This window comes from Solanum stenotomum, chromosome 2 (genome assembly GCF_019186545.1).
Source record: "Solanum stenotomum isolate F172 chromosome 2, ASM1918654v1, whole genome shotgun sequence".
Lineage (NCBI taxonomy): Eukaryota > Viridiplantae > Streptophyta > Magnoliopsida > Solanales > Solanaceae > Solanum > Solanum stenotomum.
The window spans coordinates 331,625-350,916 of NC_064283.1; the positions used below are offsets into that span (position 1 = coordinate 331,625).

Below are 19,292 nucleotides of genomic sequence, written 5' to 3' on the forward strand. Positions count from 1 at the left end.
TTTGAACAACAACACGAAGTTATTCACTAAAGGGACATGTACCTACCAAAGCCTACCTAGCTAAATTATTGAGAGTTCTTTCAATGTTTTTGTTAACTATGAGATTATTAATAGTACCTTTTTTTGAAAGAGAATGTCAACAAATTTTAAAATTCATTTCGTCATCTAATAAGGATGTCTGTCTTTTTAATTGACATGTCATCCACCCTTTAGTTGAGACTTGGACATTACCTATCGATAAATTCTTAAATTCAGGTTTCTTGATTTTTTAAAGTTGATTCAATTATAAAATAACACGACTTTTATATTTAAGGAATATTCTAAACGTATCTATCCAATTATTTATGAATCTAATAATATTCCAGCTTGGATATTATGGAAGAAAATAAAACTGATCTTTCAAAGTAGTCCATGCTAAGACGTTTTTTTAGAAAAAGTGTAACACAGCCTGAGATTTCCAAGATTGGAAAAATATACAAAATATACATAATGCCTAATTTCATTACATTAACACTTTGATTGATTAATCTAGGATTCACTGAGAAAGAAAAACGAATTTTAATTTGGCAGACAAAAATTAATAGAGTTGTCAAATTCATTAGCGGTTGAATAGAGTTGTCAAGTTCATTAGTGGTTGATTAAAGAAAAAATAAGTCGGCGGAGCTAGAAGTCTAAGTACAAGTTTAGTTGAAATCAGTAACTTTTGCTCATATAGTATTTTGTAGGAAGAAGTTTCAAATACATACACAAGTTAAGTTTCAAACTCAATTATCAACACTTCAAATCATCGATTCAAAATTCATAAAATTAAAATTCTCATTTCGTCTCAGCTTTTAATTTTGCCAAAATAACATCAGTAGAGTGGTTATGATAATAATGGGATTTTGCTTTATGTTAAGACTATTATTATTAATAGCAATGATTAAAGGCCAACGGCTCTAAAACATCCATGATGCGGCTTAACTTTTAAAAATTTTCTTTTTTGTTTTGGCAAACATCACATCAATTAGCACTAATTAGTTTAATTTTGACATGATTCTCTTACTAAATTATTATATATGCTACAATATTAGTTTCATTTGAAATAAAGGCTTAAGTTTCAAAATGCTCCAAAAATATAATCATTTAATGACATATTCATAAAATCATTATTTAAGAAAGATTTTCATATAAGCATATCTACAATTAACTTTTAGCTTCTCCTCCTATTTAATCTTAGGATTTTTTTTTTTTTAACAATTCCGCTCTATTTGATATAGATGAGTTCTATTTAAGTTAAATTTATTCTATCATAGTTAGCCATACATATCGAGACTCATAAAAACAATCATGTGGTTGAAATTCTGATACTACAAATATACATAATTGAGTAAAAACTAAAGGGTATTTTGAAGACAATATCAATATGTGACTAAAATACTAACTTTAATGAATTGAATCTAAAAAATCTTAAATTCAAGTCATCATACACTTCACGATAAAATACTAGTAATAATAAAAGAAACACGTTGTAAACATCATTTTGTAATTTTATACTCATCTTAATCAAAGACTATACTTTATTAACTATTAAACTTCTTTAAAACACATAAAAGGAAGAACTTTAGCTTTAAAACTAAAAAATCATTATGAAGTTGGAGTAATGGAAAATAGTATAATTTGAGGGACACAATTGAGATCCATTTAATAGAACCTGGAAAGGTCAAGCTTAGCTGTTCCCTTTTTGTCTTCTTGGCTACTTCCATTTTAATCTTTAACTTTAGTTATTCTTTATTCTATATTCTTTTTTCCCCCTTTAGCTTACTACCACTATATTTTTACTATAAAAAAATTAAATCTTGGACAAAAAAAAAAAAAAGATCAAAACTTTCTTGAAGATATTTTTCAGTTTAAGCTTCTGGGATTTACAAAGACAAAACCTTTTTAATGATGTCTTAGGTTTATGTTGAAAGGCGGTTGGTTTTGTTTATGTTGTTTTTATCACCCTCTTTGTCTAGCCATAAAGATTCATAAAACCAAACTTGTTTGTCCTGTTTTCTGAGATGGGAAATCTTTTTTTCTGCTGATTAACTCCAATTCCAAACTGTTTAGAATATACCCTTTCTGTACTTCTTGAATTTTGAGTATATAGTAGCTGGCTCGACCACTTTTGGCTTTTACTTTCTCTAATCGAATTCAGCCATCTAAAGGTACAATCTTTTCTGCTTGGGATTCCTCAGTTTACTGTTTTTAGACTTGTTAGTGTTAATGACAACTTTCCCATGTATATGATTTTAGTTTTTGTCAAGAATTGTATGTTTTTTACTAATGGCAATTTTGTAGTGTGAAGTTTAGATCTGTGGTTTTGGTGGATTGAGTTATAAGTGTTCTTAATTTGCAGGTATAGTTCAAAATTTGATTGACTTGTGTGCTACTAGTACTGGAAAAGATGAATGGTGCTGTGTTAGTTGCGCTTGCCGCGACAATTGGAAACTTTTTGCAGGGTTGGGATAATGCTACTATTGCTGGTAAACATTGTTTACTCTTTATTTGAATTGTTAGCTTTCCAATTAGTTAAATTGTTGTGGTGGAATAGCATATACTGAGTTTGAATTGTTATCTTTCCAATTAGTAAAAATGTTGTGGTGTAATAGCATATAATGAATTTGAGTTGTTATCTTTCTTAAATTGTTGTGGTGGAATAGCATATACTGAATTTTATTTATTATAAAGAAGTTGCGAGATAGTTCAATGCAGAGTTTTCTGCTATTGAGTTATTTTCGTTTCAGTATAAATCTGCAACTAATGATATGCAAGTGTTCTTGCATTTTGTTTTGTACTTTGTCTGTTTCAATTTGATTGTCTGGTTTCGACTTGGCACAGAGTTTAAGAGAGTAAAGAAAACTTTTTGATCTCGTGGTCTTAAACTAAAGATATATAGAATATATCAAAGTGCTCTTTAATCTTGCGGTCAGTCTTAAACATGTCATGTGAAATGTTAGAAGTAAAGAGTGGCCAAAAACATTATTTTTTAAACGGACTAAAAAGGAAAGTAAGACAAACAATTGAAACGAAGGGAGTAGTATTTTCAATCATTATGTTTTCCTAGTTGCATTATTTCCACGAACATGCAGAATTAAATCCCTACAAGAGTTTTATACATGTTTGGTATTCTAAGTCTTCTACAATTGAAACCTGCAGGAGCTGTTGTTTACATAAAGAAGGAGCTTACTTTGGATGCTTCAGTGGAAGGACTTGTTGTTGCGATGTCACTCATTGGAGCCACACTTGTCACAACTTGTTCTGGATCCATAGCTGACAGTATTGGTCGTCGCCCTATGCTTATTATGTCATCCATGCTTTATTTCCTTAGTGGCTTAATAATGTTGTGGTCCCCTAATGTCTATGTCCTGCTTATAGCTAGACTATTAGATGGATTTGGAATCGGCTTAGCGGTTACTCTGGTCCCCCTATATATATCTGAGACTGCTCCATCAGAAATACGAGGGTCACTGAATACTCTTCCACAGTTCACTGGTTCTGGTGGAATGTTCTTGGCCTACTGCATGATTTTCGGAATGTCCTTAATGACAGCGCCGAGTTGGCGATTGATGTTGGGTGTTCTTTCAATTCCTTCTCTTATCTATTTCGTATTAGTTGTACTTTATTTGCCTGAGTCTCCTCGATGGCTAGTCAGTAAAGGAAGAATGGTCGAGGCAAAACAAGTTTTGCAGAAATTGCGTGGCATAGAGGATGTTTCAGGTATGCTATCTGCTATTCTTTGGAAACAATTCCCTTTTGTGTCAGCTGGCTATTTAAATGTTCAGAATATGTTGACTGTGGATTGTGCTTTCTCAGGGATTTTGTTAGATCGGTGAAAGTAGTGGTATAAATATTTAGTATAACTCGTTTTGTAACGTTCATGCTGATTTCACAATCTGCTAGGGAGTAGCTCCCAAAATAGGAATGCATCTAAACTTTAGCTTCCTCTATTATTTATCGTTATCCATTTTTTACCCCTCTTAACTATTCACTATTCAGTCGGTGCCTATCTTTGTCAAATTCTTTCCAAAGTTTATTTTTTGAAGGAAAAATGTCAGAGTTGCTTATCGATTGGTTTATTGATTTGTAATCACTCATTTTCTATATTTTCTTTCTCCCAGATTCTACTATCTTTCATAAATTATTTGAGTTACTTCCATATAAGTGAGAAATCAGGAACTGGAGAACATGTAAACATGTACTCAATATATTATACCATATCAAAAGACAATATGGATACCTACCAACGCTATCCAATATTCCCTGATTCCTTCCTTTTAGGATTTATTTCCTTGGAGGCAATAAGGCTCACCATCTCTCTCTCTCTCTCTATCTCTCTCTCTCTCTGGTTCTCTAGTCAGTAGAATACTCTTCTTTTAAGTTCTTTCATATTCATCTACTGAATCCTATTTGTTAGAGACACTGATTTCATCATATTGATTTTGTTGACGATTCTGTGCATAGGGGAGATGGCATTGCTTGTTGAGGGTTTGGCAGTTGGCATTGAACCATCTATAGAAGAGTATATCATTGGTCCAGCTAATGAGCTTACTGACGATCAGGACCTGGCTACTGACAAAGATCATATCAAGTTGTATGGCCCAGAGGAAGGCCTCTCGTGGGTGGCCAGGCCAGTTACTGGACAGAGTAGTCTAGCTCTTGTGTCCAGGCAAGGGAGCATGGTGCAGCAGAGTGTGCCTCTTATGGATCCTCTTGTGACTCTATTTGGTAGTGTCCATGAGAATCTCCCTGATACAGGAAGTATGAGAAGCATGCTATTCCCCAATTTCGGAAGCATGATCAGCACCATGGATCCTCATGTCAAAGATGATCACTGGGATGAGGAGAGTCTGCAGAGAGAAGGTGATGATTATCCTTCGGATGGCGGTGCAGATTCTGATGACAATCTACAAAGTCCATTGATATCACGTCAAACAACCGCTGTGGAAACCGTAGTCCCTCATCCCCATGGCAGCACTCTGAGCGTGAGGCGGCATAGCAGCCTTATGCAAGGCAATGCTGGAGAGGGTGTAGGCAGCATGGGCATTGGTGGTGGTTGGCAGTTGGCATGGAAATGGTCTGAAAGGGAAGGTGAAGATGGAACTAAAGAAGGAGGCTTCAAAAGGATATATTTGCATCAGGAGGCAGGCCCTGGCTCTCGACGTGGGTCTCTCGTTTCAGTCCCTGGTGGTGATATTCCTGAAGATGGTGAATTCATACAAGCTGCGGCTTTGGTAAGTCAGCCTGCACTTTACTCAAAGGAACTTATGGATCAGCATCCTGTGGGACCAGCGATGGTCCATCCATCTGAAACTGCTTCAAAAGGTCCGAGTTGGGCTGCTCTTCTTGAACCTGGAGTCAAGCGAGCGCTTATTGTTGGAATTGGAATTCAAATATTGCAACAGGTGGAGTATTATTCTTTTATCATTCTGTTGCTTCTTTTGGTTGTTTTACTAGGATTAAATTTGATAGCTACAAAGTCCTTGAATGCTAACGAAATGGACCTAGTTTCAAATACATTATATCCTTGGAGTTGAGCATTCTGTTTCTTCTTTAAATATAAGTATCTTGGGATTGTGATTAGTGTAGGATCATGTAAGGAGTACTTGACCAAACTACACAGCACATCCTCTTATCATTTATCTGGAAGCAGATACAAAGTAGCTTACCTTTATAACGTCTAATTTATTAAGTTTTAAGGAAATGTTTTGGTGTGTGTCTATCTGAAGCATTATTATCCTCGCAACAAACAACTCTGCAGTTTTTTTTTTATGTTTAGCTCAACTTTGTCAATAGGGTGGGGATGAATCATTTTCTCCATTAGTGTATTTTCTTTTGTTATCTTTACAGAGTCTCTTCTTCTGTACTCTCTTTATTATGTAGTTTTATAATGAGAACTACCTTGTAATTAATAATCCCAAATTATTGAGGCACTGGTCACTGTTATTAGACATTAAGGCTTGGAATGTTGCCATCTTACGACTGTAATATTTTGTCTGCAGTTTTCCGGTATAAATGGAGTCATGTACTACACTCCTCAAATCCTTGAGCAGGCAGGTGTAGGAGTACTTCTTTCTAACTTTGGCATCGCATCAGACTCAGCATCCTTCCTCATCAGTGCGTTAACAAACTTCCTGATGCTCCCTTCTGTAGCTATTGCAATGCGATTCATGGATGTGGCTGGCAGAAGGTAATGTTCTCTTGATTCCTTTCTTCTGCATTAGATTAAGGATGGTTTTGGTTATGTCCTCAAGATTTATTGCTGGAAAATCCATGAAATATGTGCAGTGAGTCTCGATTTGCATGTAGGACCATATTTTTTCCTTATATATGTTCTGGTAGTCTCCTCGGAATTTATTTTTATATATATATATATATATCCAAGGTTGGAAAATCGATGCCCTACCTGCAATGAGACCAAATTTCAAATTGGTTAGTTTTTGAGTTGTGTTTCGTGACAGATAGTATTCTCTCTGACAAATTTACACAACAAAGATGTGTGACATCATTCTGTTAACAATTAGTTACTCAAAGTTTATACATTTCAATAATTCAAATTTAATTAACTAATCCAATTTAGATGTAGATGAGATGTTCTCTGTCTAACTAACTTTTCAACTAGTATTACTTAATATATTTTCTGTTTACTACTTGTACAATACACAAGCTATATATCATCTTAAACTTCTTTGAAAATGCTTTTCCTTGAGTCGAGGGTATATTGGAACAACCTCTCTACCTTCCAAGGTAGAAGTAAGGTCTCCGTACAACCTATCCTCCCTAGACACCACTTGTGGATTACACTGTGTATGTTGTTGTTGATTGATTATAATAAAGAAATACAAACTCTTCATCGTTGTATTATTTATTTTATGCTGTCGAATGTGTCATTAAAATGATAAATTGCAGGTCGCTGCTGCTGTACACTATTCCTGTTCTCATACTATCACTCATCTGTCTTGTCATTGGTAACACTGTCAACCTCGGGAGTGTGGCTCATGCAGTCGTTTCTACTATTTGCGTGATTCTCTACTTTTGCTTCTTTGTAACGGGCTATGGACCAATCCCAAATATCCTCTGCTCAGAAATTTTCCCAACAAGGGTTCGTGGTTTGTGCATCGCCATCTGTGCTCTTGTCTTCTGGATATGTGATGTCATTGTGACTTACACACTGCCTGTGATGCTCAACTCGATTGGCTTATCTGGAGTTTTTGGTATTTATGCCATTGTATGTGTCATTTCTTGGATTTTCGTCTTCTTGAGGGTTCCTGAAACCAGAGGCATGCCCTTAGAAGTCATTACAGAGTTCTTCGCTGTTGGTGCAAGACAAGCTGCTATCGCGAAGCATGAGTAGTTTAAGGTATCTTCTGTCGGATTTACTACGAGTATGTAGTAAACTTGTAGAAAATAAAATTTCATTCTCTCTAGGTCCTCCATTTTACATCCATCTGGTACTGCCATTTCTCAATAGTTATATGCTCAGAAGTTATATACTGCCATTTTGAGATGTATGACAATGTCCAAATTAGTTTATTCTCTAAGTTGTGGTAGTCTTTCTTTTTTCCCCCCCAGAAAGTAAGAAAATACATTTATTCATCTTGTCAGTTGGGATATTTGGCTATCGTGTGATGAAAATATTGAGTACAAATCTTTAAAATATGTGTAAAGTTTCAATGAGCCATGTGTTTGGTAAGGTTATATTTATAAATAGGCTAAATATATCAAAAGCTTTTTAAAGTTTTCGCAAAAATTTTCATTTAGACATCTCCAATTGAAGTAAACTTTTAAACATAAGTTTAGAATGTGCCTAGTGAATACCTCAAACGCGCGGTGAATTGAGTGATTTTCACTTGGAGTTGAGCGCGTAAAATTCTTTTCTTCTTCTCTCTTTTTAGCTTGAATTTTTGCTTTGTTTCTAAAGACACCGACAACGCGTGAAACTTTTTTCTTTCTTCTCTCTTTGTAGCTTGAATTTAAGCTTTGTTTCTAAAGACACCGACCATTAAGAAAATAAATGGGATTAGCCATGTGTCAATCCTTAATTAGATGATTTGCTAGTAATCACCTTTGAGGTGACTAAATTAATAGATACAATTTAAAATATACTTTAGGTGTTTATTAGGTAACAATATTTGTTGCAGGAAAATAGGATTCCTCAACCATATTTCTTGTTTTCTTCTAAATATATGACGTTTTATATCTATGTTCGATTTTATTGTTCTTTTGGTGATTAGTTTCACATACTAATTGTTGTCTTAGTCATTTAAACAAGGTTAATTTATTACTCAGTTAGAAATATTATTTTTCAGTTATTTTACTTGCGATGAAATTTGAACTGTATCACATAAAATAAAACAAAGCAAAACAAGAAGAGATAATGAAGCAGGAAAAGGAAACATGCTTATTGCATGTCTCCTGGAAAGGCTCTTAACCACTCTTGTCTTCATCCCTACAATCACTCTACCTTTTACCCATAAAAACTGTTCCTCATTCTTATCCCATGTTTCTCCCCTTCACATGTCTAACGTTCCCTTACCTTCCTCTACGTTCCCGTGACGTTTATACTTATCGTCAACAAATCGACTTATATTTATCCTAACTTTAACAAAATTTCTATGTGAACTCTAACTGAAGTCTAATGAAAAGTAAATTTAAACTATGGTCAAATCAACCCCACCCTAAGTGGAAGAATTTATGACTTGATTAAATATTTTTATTTGTCATTCATGCCCTTTTAAGTGGAAATTAATATTACTATATATTATAAAGTTGTAATTAAGAACTAGGTCTTCTAGACATTAACAATAGTGGGATTTCATGGGTCCTGCCTAGTTACTACGTTGGACGGTTCCCATTAAAAGGGAATAAATGGCTTCAATAAGTTAATTAATATACCATATATTTCACCACTAACTTGGAGTAAGATTTATCCTAATATTATAATAGTAAAAGGTTAGGACAAGAAAAAAAGAGTGTATATTTTATAGTATGTTAATTAATTCTAGATAATGCGATTTGTTAGTATTATCTATTTATTTAACTAGTAACATTTTTGGTAGCTTATTTGGTGGTTTACCAACTTTATCGACCTCACCACTACAACTTGTACAAACAATATTATTATAAAAAATTCCAGATTTTATTAGCTAACAATTTAAAATATATATATTTAGTTAATGGAGATGCATTGAACAATATTCTTCAAAAATAATAATATGGCTCACGGGGGAAAAAAGGCGGAAAGGTGATTGACGGCCGCACACTTTAAGCTAAACAAGAAATTAAATGACAAATTAACACTAATTCAAACAGTAATAATCTTTCGTTAATAAATTCAAACAGTAGTTTTCTGTAACCCTAATTGATGATATTGATATAGTAGGGCTGAATGAATATATACGTTTACATAGATTTAATTAATATAGGAGTAGTATATACACACAGCCTAATTAACTAATTTTTACCTAAATTTTACGGTAGAAATGCATTTACATGATAATTTGCCGGTAATCGGCTTTCCGGCTCAGCTACGGGAGCTGACGACGAGCTTGCTACCGGCAACTCGCCGCACTTATGACATCTCGTCACTACTAAAATCTGTCGGCAAGAAGGACATGACGAGTGCGAGCCTAACCAGGTATCGATGCATCCTACATGAAATCCATGGCCGCACTGCGGTAGCACTCGGATTTCATCTTCGACTGCGAATTCCGCTAAACAAATTGCACATTCGGAGAATTTCGCGGCGTGTTCAGCTGAGTAACTGAACTTCGGTAGCGACTTGAGAACCTTCTTCTTCAAACCTTTATTAGCCGGAGGTGACGAAAAAGCGGAATTTCCGGTTGCTCTGGCGGAGATCCGTCGGATCCAGGCGCAACGAGCAACAGCGACAAGTCCGAGGACGCAAATGAGCGCACAGAGGAGAGCGGCGAGGATGACGACGAAGTCGGAGTCGACTTGACCGATTCCGGTGGTTGTAGACGGCGGCGACTGTGAAGGATCAGAATTACTCATGAGGAAAGTGCGGAGCTTAATTAAAAGAGAGAAACAAAACGTTGCGCTTAAACCTAAGTATTTGATTTTGGTAGCTCTTTTTTGGCTTTATAAAGGAGTGAGTACACTGTTTAAGCAATAACCTTTTTTCTAAAACGTACTTATCGTATTAATTATTTTTGGGATAAAGAAATGAAACGATGGAGTCAAAGTCACACTTCTTGTGTTGTAGATCCGTCTTTATTGAAATTTATTATAAAGTTGGAGTTAGGAAAATAAATTTAAAATCTACGTCTAAATTGTATTTGAAAAATTTATAATTAAATGAACCAAAAAGTTTTTCTATTTTTTTTTAAAAAATCTGATGGTATTAAATAGTAACTATTGGAGTTTAGCATGAGATAGCATCATGTTTATAATCGCGCTCCAACTAAGAGATTATATTTTTATATTTCTTCTTTATATCTTTTCATGTGATCATTTTATCAGGTGACCCACTGAATCTCAAATATAATATTTTTTGGATAAGAGATATGGATGCATGAATTTGTAGTTAATATAATTTTTTTTTTTTTTTAAAAAAAAAGTACAAGTATCATTATATCAAGAATAAAATGAGAGAAAGATATTTGAAATAGTCTAATCATATCTTGTATTGATTTGCAGATATATCTATTTGGTCGTGTAAAATTATGATAATTAAAGATATTAAAAGGAACAAGATAGACCTAAAATTATACGAAAGAAGATTGTCTCAAAAAGCTTAAAGTTTCTTGGAATCAATGTAAACTTATATATGGCACTATGATTTATAAAGAAAAAAAGTTTATATAAGTGAATATGTTTAGTCTTATTACAAAATTTATGATATTATTATTATACTTATTTACATATGTTCAACTTATTTTCATTCACATGAATTGAGCTTAAACAGAATAGTACGGATGTATGTAATTAACTTTAACTTATTTATGATCGAAGCATAATTATTGTTGTGAGAGCTAACGAAAGAGTTCAGTTTCAAATATAAAATTGATAACATAAACTAGAAGAACTTGTTCACGTAATTCAATACTATGAAACTTGGAATCATAACTTTTGAACTTATTCTCTACAAAAATATTTGTTTTTGCAAAAGTCATTTTCATAAAAGCCAATAACAGGAACATGATTGTTGATAAAAGAACCAAATTAAAGTGAACTAGAAGTAGTAGTGTAAAAAGCCTAGCCTAGCTAGTTCCAAATAAATTCAAAGGCAATATATATAACCCTCTTTTCCTCTTTTGGGATTTTCCTTAACCTAATTAATTACTAGCTTTTTCTTGTGTGCCAAATTCTAAGTGAACCATATAAAGTACTTGAGCTATTCAACTTATCATGGAGTTTGTTGATTTGTAGTCATCACATCTTTTTTTGTTTTTGTTTTTTTGGGTAGATAAAAGATGAAAACAGCATCAATTAGTAGTTAGATTAATGGAAATGACTTTATTATGTCTTTTTTTTTGTTTCCCATCCGGTGTCTGGAGCCCACATTGGAGCTCCGACTAAATCCAGATCGCGCATTGCAGGGCCCATTCAGGGGTGGCGCTTCCAACAGGATTTTCTCCAAACCCAAGGCTTGAACTCGAGACCTCAGGTTAAGGGTGAAACACTCCCACCAGTGCACCACAACCCACTAGATTGTAAGCGCATGGGATATTGGGTTGTGATATAGACATGTTGATGTTGACATAATAATTATAACCCTAATTAATAATTATAACAAGAGTTTAACAAAATACATTATCGACGGGATGTAATGATCCAGTCCGCTAGTTATGATATTGTCTGTTTTAGGTCATTATAAATGGTATCATGGTCACTTATGTGTCAGCCTTGTCGATGCGGGTGAGACGGGGCAAAACTTAGTGCTGACTCTAGGCAAATAATTCCATGTGTTGGGACAAACCTCATCGAGGATGTTGAGTCCATAAGAAGGTGTATGTGACACCCCAGTTTAATTAGGATAATAAATCTCACATCGATAAAAATATAGGAGAAATATTGAGTATATAAATAAACATGTCTTACACACTAGTGACACGTTTAAGTGACACAGCGAAAGCGTGCTAATAAATAATATATGATACAGAAAAGTCGAGATTTTACGAGTTAAAGCTCAATTCACTCTGCCATATTTATCACTTCTAAACTAGATCTACTTCACCTAAGTTGCATGAAATATAGCTTTTCTTAAACTTATTGTAGAGAAATTTTTGAAAAAAAAGAACAAAAAGACGAGGCTAATCATAATAAAGAGAGGTCATTTATATAAAATATCTTAATTTCACCGTCCAATGTTATTCTTTGAGGTCATTTATACCTTTGTCGCTTAACAAATCATCTTATATTTGCTCTTGCTAGCAAAAAATGAGTGAATTCCACATGGCCAAATAATTGAGAAAAATATACAATTTTTTTTGTTGATTCTACTTGTGACTATAGTCTAAAGTCAGTTTTGTTACGACACTGATATAAAAAGCAATTGCCATAACAAATTAATATTGTCAGTATTACTTAAGAGAGCAATTCTGGATTCCAACAATTATAAAACAACTACCAAAATTTACTACATATGGATTAGTATTCAAAAGAGCCCATTCCTTTTTTTAGGCAAATTTTGCCAAACATTTCTAATATATCAGCCTAATTATTACAGTAGTTTTAAACGTAAACTAAACTTCCTTTCTTATTCTATTAATAATTTGTCTTAATTTTCATGATTATAAACACCATAACTTATCTGTAAATATCCTATAAATAATTATTAAAAATAAAATAAAGCCTCAAGTGACTAGATTAACAACTTGTGGGTCAATGGTCTAGGTCACCTCTAAGTTGTTATTAGTCAAACTTTCTTCCACCACTTTGCCACTACAAAATATAAGAAAGTAATCAAGAACGATTTTAAATCAGATATCTCATATTTGAGTTTGAATATGAAAGAAGTCTAGTGAGGAAGTGTTTTTCCTCTTAAATGAGTATCACGTGATGCAAATTCAAATTAATCAAGTCTCAAATCAGTGAGAAACAAAAACAAATAAAGCAAAGAGCTAGTTTGTTGAATAGAATAGGTAGTGGATGGAGTAGACCAGTAGAAGGAAGTGTGAATTGGTCACCAAAGCACTTTGTTATTATGCACATGACAAGTTGGCACTTTCTTATTTGTTGGTTTATTATAAAAAGATAAATCCTAATTGGAGCACGTTTCTCTTTTCTTTTTTTTTTTCCTAATTTTTTTATCTTATCTTATTTTAGTAGTCTGTCTCTTCCACATTCTTTTAGTGAGAAATTTCCTGCTAGACTCACTTCATTACTTGGCACACAACTTCGAAACTTCTCAAAGTATGGCCCTCCACCTCTAAACTTTTATTTGAACTCATGACGTGACCTAACTTCACACATTACATGTTGTGTTCTTATATATGAGATCGTGAGCCAAAAACTCACGACCTGCATAAATTTCACCACCTTGATTATTCCAACAAATAATTATATCAAATAAAATTTAGGCAAGTAGAAAGACATCACCTAACTTGTTCTTTTTTTTTTTTTTTTTTGACTCTATTGAAAGTTTAAACCTTTCGGTTAGGGTCATTGTGCCTAACATTTGGGTTTGAAAGTCAGAAATCATACGTATTTCAAACTTCCAAAGTTGTTGACTTTGAACAACCTATACACACATTTGACACGAAACTGCTGCTATGCGAAAAATCGAGGAAGTCGTTGACTCTATCACTTAGAGGCGGATTCAAGATTTTAAGTCATTAGGTCTGAAGTCGTGACTACTCTTTCGTGATGATGATATAGTACAACAGTACCCGGCTTCATACGTTGGCAATCGTTTCTAATTGCCCTTTTCTCATATGAAGGGTTAAGACATTTCACAATAGATGATGTAGCTAATAAAAGGGCACCACAAAGACATTTTTATGTAATATGTACTTTTAAGTGGACATCCACAAGATAGATTGACATTTCGTGGGAATGTTCTTTCACTATTAAAAAGATTATGTCATATGCACAACAAATCCAACTAAGGTTCATAAAATAACAAAACCTATTACAACTATCAAATAAACTAAGGAAATCACACAAGTCTATAGTAAAAGAAAGTGGAGCAAATGATCATTTTCAAACTTCAAAGGCAAAACAAGGATCAGACTGTTTGACACGATTTCTTTACGTGGAATGCAAGGGAATCTAATGAATGTTGCTTGTAGATATGACTTCACAAAAGACAATAAGATGTTTAATGATTACACGATTAACTAACCATCAAACTGCAATTTCGATGTACACTTTGAATAAAACTTATGTAGAATGGAAGAGAATGAGGAGGGGTGTGCCTATCGGGCAATCAATTACTATATGGAGATGTTTGGGGGCTAAAATAGTACTAGTGGCTAACATTAGGGCAATTAAGGACATGTATGATGGAACCAAGACCCAGGTTACAACAATGAGAGGTGAATCAAAACACTTCTTGATTATGACTAGGTTGCACTAGGGATCAACCCTTGTCTCGTTCCTATTTGTCTTAGTGATGGACAAATGGAAATAGCATATTCAAGGGGAAGTGTTGTGTGTATATTGAGAGATTGATGATGATGTAGCATATTGTATTTGGAATGGGATTGGTGAACTGGAGGCTAGCATCCAGTGTATTGTATAAGAATGTGTCCCAAGCCTTGAGGGTAAAGTTTTACAAAGTGGTGGTTAGACCAACATTATTGGTCAGTGACGAATACCCGTGTTTACAATATGAATGTGGCAGAGATGAGGATACTTAGATGAATTGTATGTGTGGACATACTTGGAAAGATATGATTTATTCTTTTTTTAAAATTGACTAGGAGAGAGATGATTAGGAACGAAGTTACATGGGACAACGTAGGAGTGACCATGACAAACAAGATGAGGAACACAACACACTTGGTATGTTGTTATAATTTAATAAAACAGCTAAAGAAACCAAGTGCAGAAACACAGCTTCCCGAATCATATAGATTAGCTTTAACTTCACAGTAAATGAGGCAATGCAGACAAACATACATGGAGATCAAAATTTCTTACACAAATGAAAGGTAATTTTCATGAGTTTGAATTTTGTATTGCAATGGGTCACTATCTCTGGATAAATACTCAAAAGCAGATCTTACAGAAGGTAATGCCTTTTTGCAATGATAGAATGTCAAAATATGTAACAGAAATACAGATGACGGATGATGGTTTTCTTCTTTCTTGCAATTATTAACCCACTCTAACTGGAACAAGTTACGTGTCCATCAGTAATATCACATAACATATTTTACTTTCCATTTTCCAATATTGTTGACAGTGAGAGTCCAGTTGTTTTCACTAAACTGAAAGTAAGGGACCTGGAAAAAAAAGAGAGAATGAAACAGAACTTCAAAGTGCAGGGTAACATGTTGGAGAGATCCATACAAGAGACTATACTAGTATATGCAGTAGAGACTTAAAAAATGGAACTAACTGTCAGATGAATCAGACCAACAAAATAGCAAGGGAGAGGAAATACATGAAAAACAACGATGAATAGACCATAACCCAAAAATGGAAATGACATGTGTAAAAACATAGTAGGAAGGTCCTTACTTCATTAAAGCTTCCACAATTATCAGCAGGAGAATGTTTGACAATTTAAGCAACTTAATTTTGTTGTTTGTTGGGTAATAAAAATGAATATTAAGTTCCAGTCACTGTAATGGGGTTTTAGATTTTTCATATTAGCTCTATAACACAGCAGGAACACTTGTGCATGCAACACAGATAAAGTGCAGTCTCTACTCTCTAGCATCAGAACTATATCTTTTCTCTTCAGAAAAGAAAAGTAGTATCCAAAAACTATAGTATACTATATTCATTTATGAGATTTGAAGGTACAAGACAATGCCATGCATTTATGATGAGAGCTAGAGAAGCTCAAGTGACCATTTTCATAAGCCAAATCTCCACATTTGTTTCAACGGTAATTAATTGGTGGGAAGATGGGAGACAGAGTACACTACTTGAAGATTAGCAAAAATGATTCACCTTTTCAATGACTTCGTATCCAACTTTGAGCCTCACATCTTGGTCTGCTTTCACATCCATGATATCCCAAGTAAATTCAGCAGCAACTCTTGATTTTCTCTGGAAGTTTTGAAGTAAGCAAAGTATGAGGGTCTCTATAAGACTGTTACTTTAAAACCAAAGATTTAAGCAACATGTCAAATTGCAAGATATATCAGGATATCGATAAACTGTGCCTCAATTCTGACTTAGTTAGGTTTAGCTATATGGATACTCTATATCTATTTCACTCTGTATATTTTAGCCAATTTCACTCTAATACTGGACAAGATAAATCATTGTAAAGAGAACACCATCAATTTAATATGATTACATGCTTAGTCAAAGGAATAGATATACAACACTCCTTGATGCAGATAACTGAAAATTTGATTAGAATGTACATACCTGATACCTTCAGATTAAAGTACATAAGACTGCATAAATATGAACATACCCGAAATGACAATGGGATTACTCTTTCAAACCTTTTTTTTTTTTTTTGGGACAAGGGGAATTACTCATTCATGGATTTAACTCAAAATCAAATTCCTTTAATTTGTTATTTGGGCATGCCTAGAGTAAGATTACTAGATATATCCCAATCCTTGCTCCAAAAGAATCAACATCATCATTTTTTAAACACCAACGGTTTCACTCATGTATAGACCTTACACATTTTGAATAATTACCAACCTCCAAAAGTTTTTCGTCCACATCGCACTTGCCCTTGATATGAAAGTTTACCGAATTATTTGCCGTCACTGGAAATTCTTTTTTACCACGAACAGTATACCAGAGCTTTTGCCGCCTATAATATTGCACTCCAACACCGAGACTAGCATATTGCTACAAGTACAAAAGCATTTCAATTTCCTGAGCTACCATAACAAAAATTTCATGTACACCAGTTCAAGCTATATGTCTCAATTAGCTTGTTGAGAGTTGGCCAATTTGGAAGTACAATAACAAGATCTCTTTTTTCTTTTAGCAGGATACTTGCACATGCATTGCTTAATCTTTGGACAAGCCAAAAGATTTCATTTATGCTATTGACAATAAATTTTACATATTTAAAAAGAACAAAAATAAGAAGGAAGAAAAGTTATAGCTTTAGAATTATTAAAAACATTGGAGAATATCATGTGAAGGTTGACTCTTAAAAGAGAAACTCATAACATTCAATTTGAAATGGAGATTTTTTTTTTTTTTTCTGCCTTCTGTTCTTTAATTTTCCCTTGTTCTTGGGGGTAACGGGAATGGCGGTTAATTTACATTGAGTTGCCCACAATGACGTTTCCATTTCGGCTTGTGCCGGAACCCAACTTGTCTGCTCACTACAAAGAATCACAGGTTTATACTGCATTTACACCAGTATTTCAAGCAAATAAATAAGAAAACGTGTGATGATGTCATTAAACAACGCTTCATTTTAGTGTATGAGTTGAACACTGGTTTATTCAAAATGCTTTCTCTGGTCTCAAGCAGGTAAGATAGTGGATACCAAAATCAGCTCTGGGCACTTGACACGATATTTTACTGAGGCACAAGAATAAATAGAATGCTAAAAGATTGACCCTAATTATTTGTTAGATCAGACTATACATGCTTAGTTAGACTTCTTGGAGGGCTTAAAGCTAAAAATGTACCGACATATACAAGCAACAAATTGTTGTAGAAAGGGTAGGAACATACATCAGGAAAGTATTGCCTTATCATAGCACAGAGATAAGTTGGTGCTCCAATTTTGGTGTCTAGTTCTGCATGACCCTGCCAATGAATAGAATCTGTGTGATAAAGGCCAATAAGCAGCTCAAAAGGCTTATAAACAGAGCTGGGTCAGTGAAGAATCAAAAAAGCTTAAAATTATACATCAACTTCTCTCCACTTGGTATTATCTCAGCATACCTATCCTGGGAGAAATACGCATATCTAAATATGTACAAGAATTACAGCAAAATCATTTAACCTTATATGAAGTGATAAATGTGTATAATCATCAACCATTTTCCTTAAAAGAAATGGAAATGGCAAATTTCATTATCAATCTAGTTGGGTTCGACTATATGCCTTCTACTCTATTTGAGCCCATTATTCATTGTCAATATACCCAATAATGTTTCATGTTTGGAGATAATGATAAGCAAACCAAATGTACACTTGTACGGGAGTATGTAATTTCTATATCTTGGTATAAAAAAAAGGAAGATACGCTGAACTGACTTCAAATGCAGAACCCCGACCCCTCATTATAAGCTGTTTCAAGCAACAACATACTCTGTAAAATCCCACAAGTGGGGTCTGGGGAGGGTGTTGTTTCTAGCACTTGCACTAAATCAGCCAGGCATAAAGGAGACATCTTTGACTAGCCTGAAAACGTCCTTGGCATTTTTTATAAAAGTAATTAGAATGAAGGAAGAAAATTGGATTTCTGCAGCAGAAGCAAGACTCTATCGAGCAAAAACTTCAAGAAGAGTAACTCAATGATGCTCAAAACTCAAGTCTTTTAACATGAGAAAACAGTTAAACTAAATCATCCAGGCATCATGAACTAGCAGAAAGCATACCCAAAAAAACCACATGACATTTACAATAAAAGTTTCGGAGGAGGGAGTAATAATTGAGGTTGTGGAGAGGAAACAAGAGTATATCAAGCAAAAAAATCAAGAAGAATAACTTACTAATGCTGAAAACCGAGTCTTTTGACATGGGTAAATTCTTAAAGCTCAAGTCTTGTCACAAAATTTCATGGAAAGAACAACTTATTAATGCTCAAAACTGAATCTTTTGACATGGGTAAATGCTTAAAACTCAGTCTTGTCACAAAATGTCATGGAAAGAGAAACAAAATTAGGAAATGGTTAATACCTGCAAATGGGTGAAAGTGTTGAGGGGGAATTTCTCCCTGGCATGAATCACCAGACTCTTGGAATCTCCAGCATAACGAAGTGAGGTCTCCATTTTGTGTAAAATGCAGGTGTTCTTCACTGTAGAAGAATTCCCCAACCCCCAACTGGTTAAACCCTAGATATATGAATGGAAGAGTTGCTTCAGCTGGGAATGGATAACCAGACTCTATAAACACCCAAACAATTTGGATTTCAACTCTTTTGCCTCTATTCTTTTTCTTTTTTTACTTACTAGTACCATACTTTGTTCACTTT

At 34.1% G+C, this 19,292-nt stretch overlaps 3 protein-coding genes across 6 annotated transcripts; 1 reads left to right on the plus strand and 2 right to left on the minus strand.

The window, feature by feature from the left end:
• Positions 1-1,835: 1,835 nt before the first annotated feature.
• Positions 1,836-7,377, plus strand: LOC125854437 (monosaccharide-sensing protein 2-like). 2 transcript variants are annotated; one of them, XM_049533981.1, is made up of 6 exons: positions 1,836-2,189; positions 2,381-2,507; positions 3,181-3,741; positions 4,486-5,426; positions 6,024-6,211; positions 6,931-7,377. In XM_049533981.1, the coding sequence occupies exons 2-6, from the start codon at positions 2,429-2,431 to the stop codon at positions 7,373-7,375; spliced, it is 2,214 nt and encodes a 737-aa protein (XP_049389938.1). In that variant the 5' UTR covers positions 1,836-2,189; positions 2,381-2,428; the 3' UTR covers positions 7,376-7,377. The 2 variants fall into 2 exon arrangements, with proteins under 2 accessions (XP_049389938.1, XP_049389939.1); XM_049533982.1 differs by having other exon boundaries at positions 1,850-1,966.
• A 1,991-nt stretch (positions 7,378-9,368) lies between these two features.
• LOC125855162 (RING-H2 finger protein ATL80) lies at positions 9,369-10,123 on the minus strand. Its single transcript, XM_049534845.1, has one exon. The coding sequence runs from the start codon at positions 10,033-10,035 to the stop codon at positions 9,493-9,495; it is 543 nt and encodes a 180-aa protein (XP_049390802.1). The 5' UTR covers positions 10,036-10,123; the 3' UTR covers positions 9,369-9,492.
• Positions 10,124-15,032: 4,909 nt separating this feature from the next.
• On the minus strand, positions 15,033-19,253 carry LOC125856843 (outer envelope pore protein 21B, chloroplastic-like). 3 transcript variants are annotated; one of them, XM_049536486.1, is made up of 5 exons: positions 18,997-19,252; positions 17,824-17,898; positions 16,825-16,977; positions 16,111-16,209; positions 15,033-15,434 (listed from the first exon to the last, which is right to left on the minus strand). In XM_049536486.1, exons 1-5 carry the CDS (start codon positions 19,087-19,089, stop codon positions 15,351-15,353), a joined length of 504 nt encoding a protein of 167 aa, XP_049392443.1. In that variant the 5' UTR covers positions 19,090-19,252; the 3' UTR covers positions 15,033-15,350. The 3 variants fall into 3 exon arrangements, with proteins under 3 accessions (XP_049392443.1, XP_049392444.1, XP_049392445.1); XM_049536487.1 differs by lacking the exon at positions 16,825-16,977 and having other exon boundaries at positions 18,997-19,253; XM_049536488.1 differs by lacking the exons at positions 15,033-15,434; positions 16,111-16,209 and having other exon boundaries at positions 16,835-16,977; positions 17,778-17,898.
• Positions 19,254-19,292: the final 39 nt, after the last annotated feature.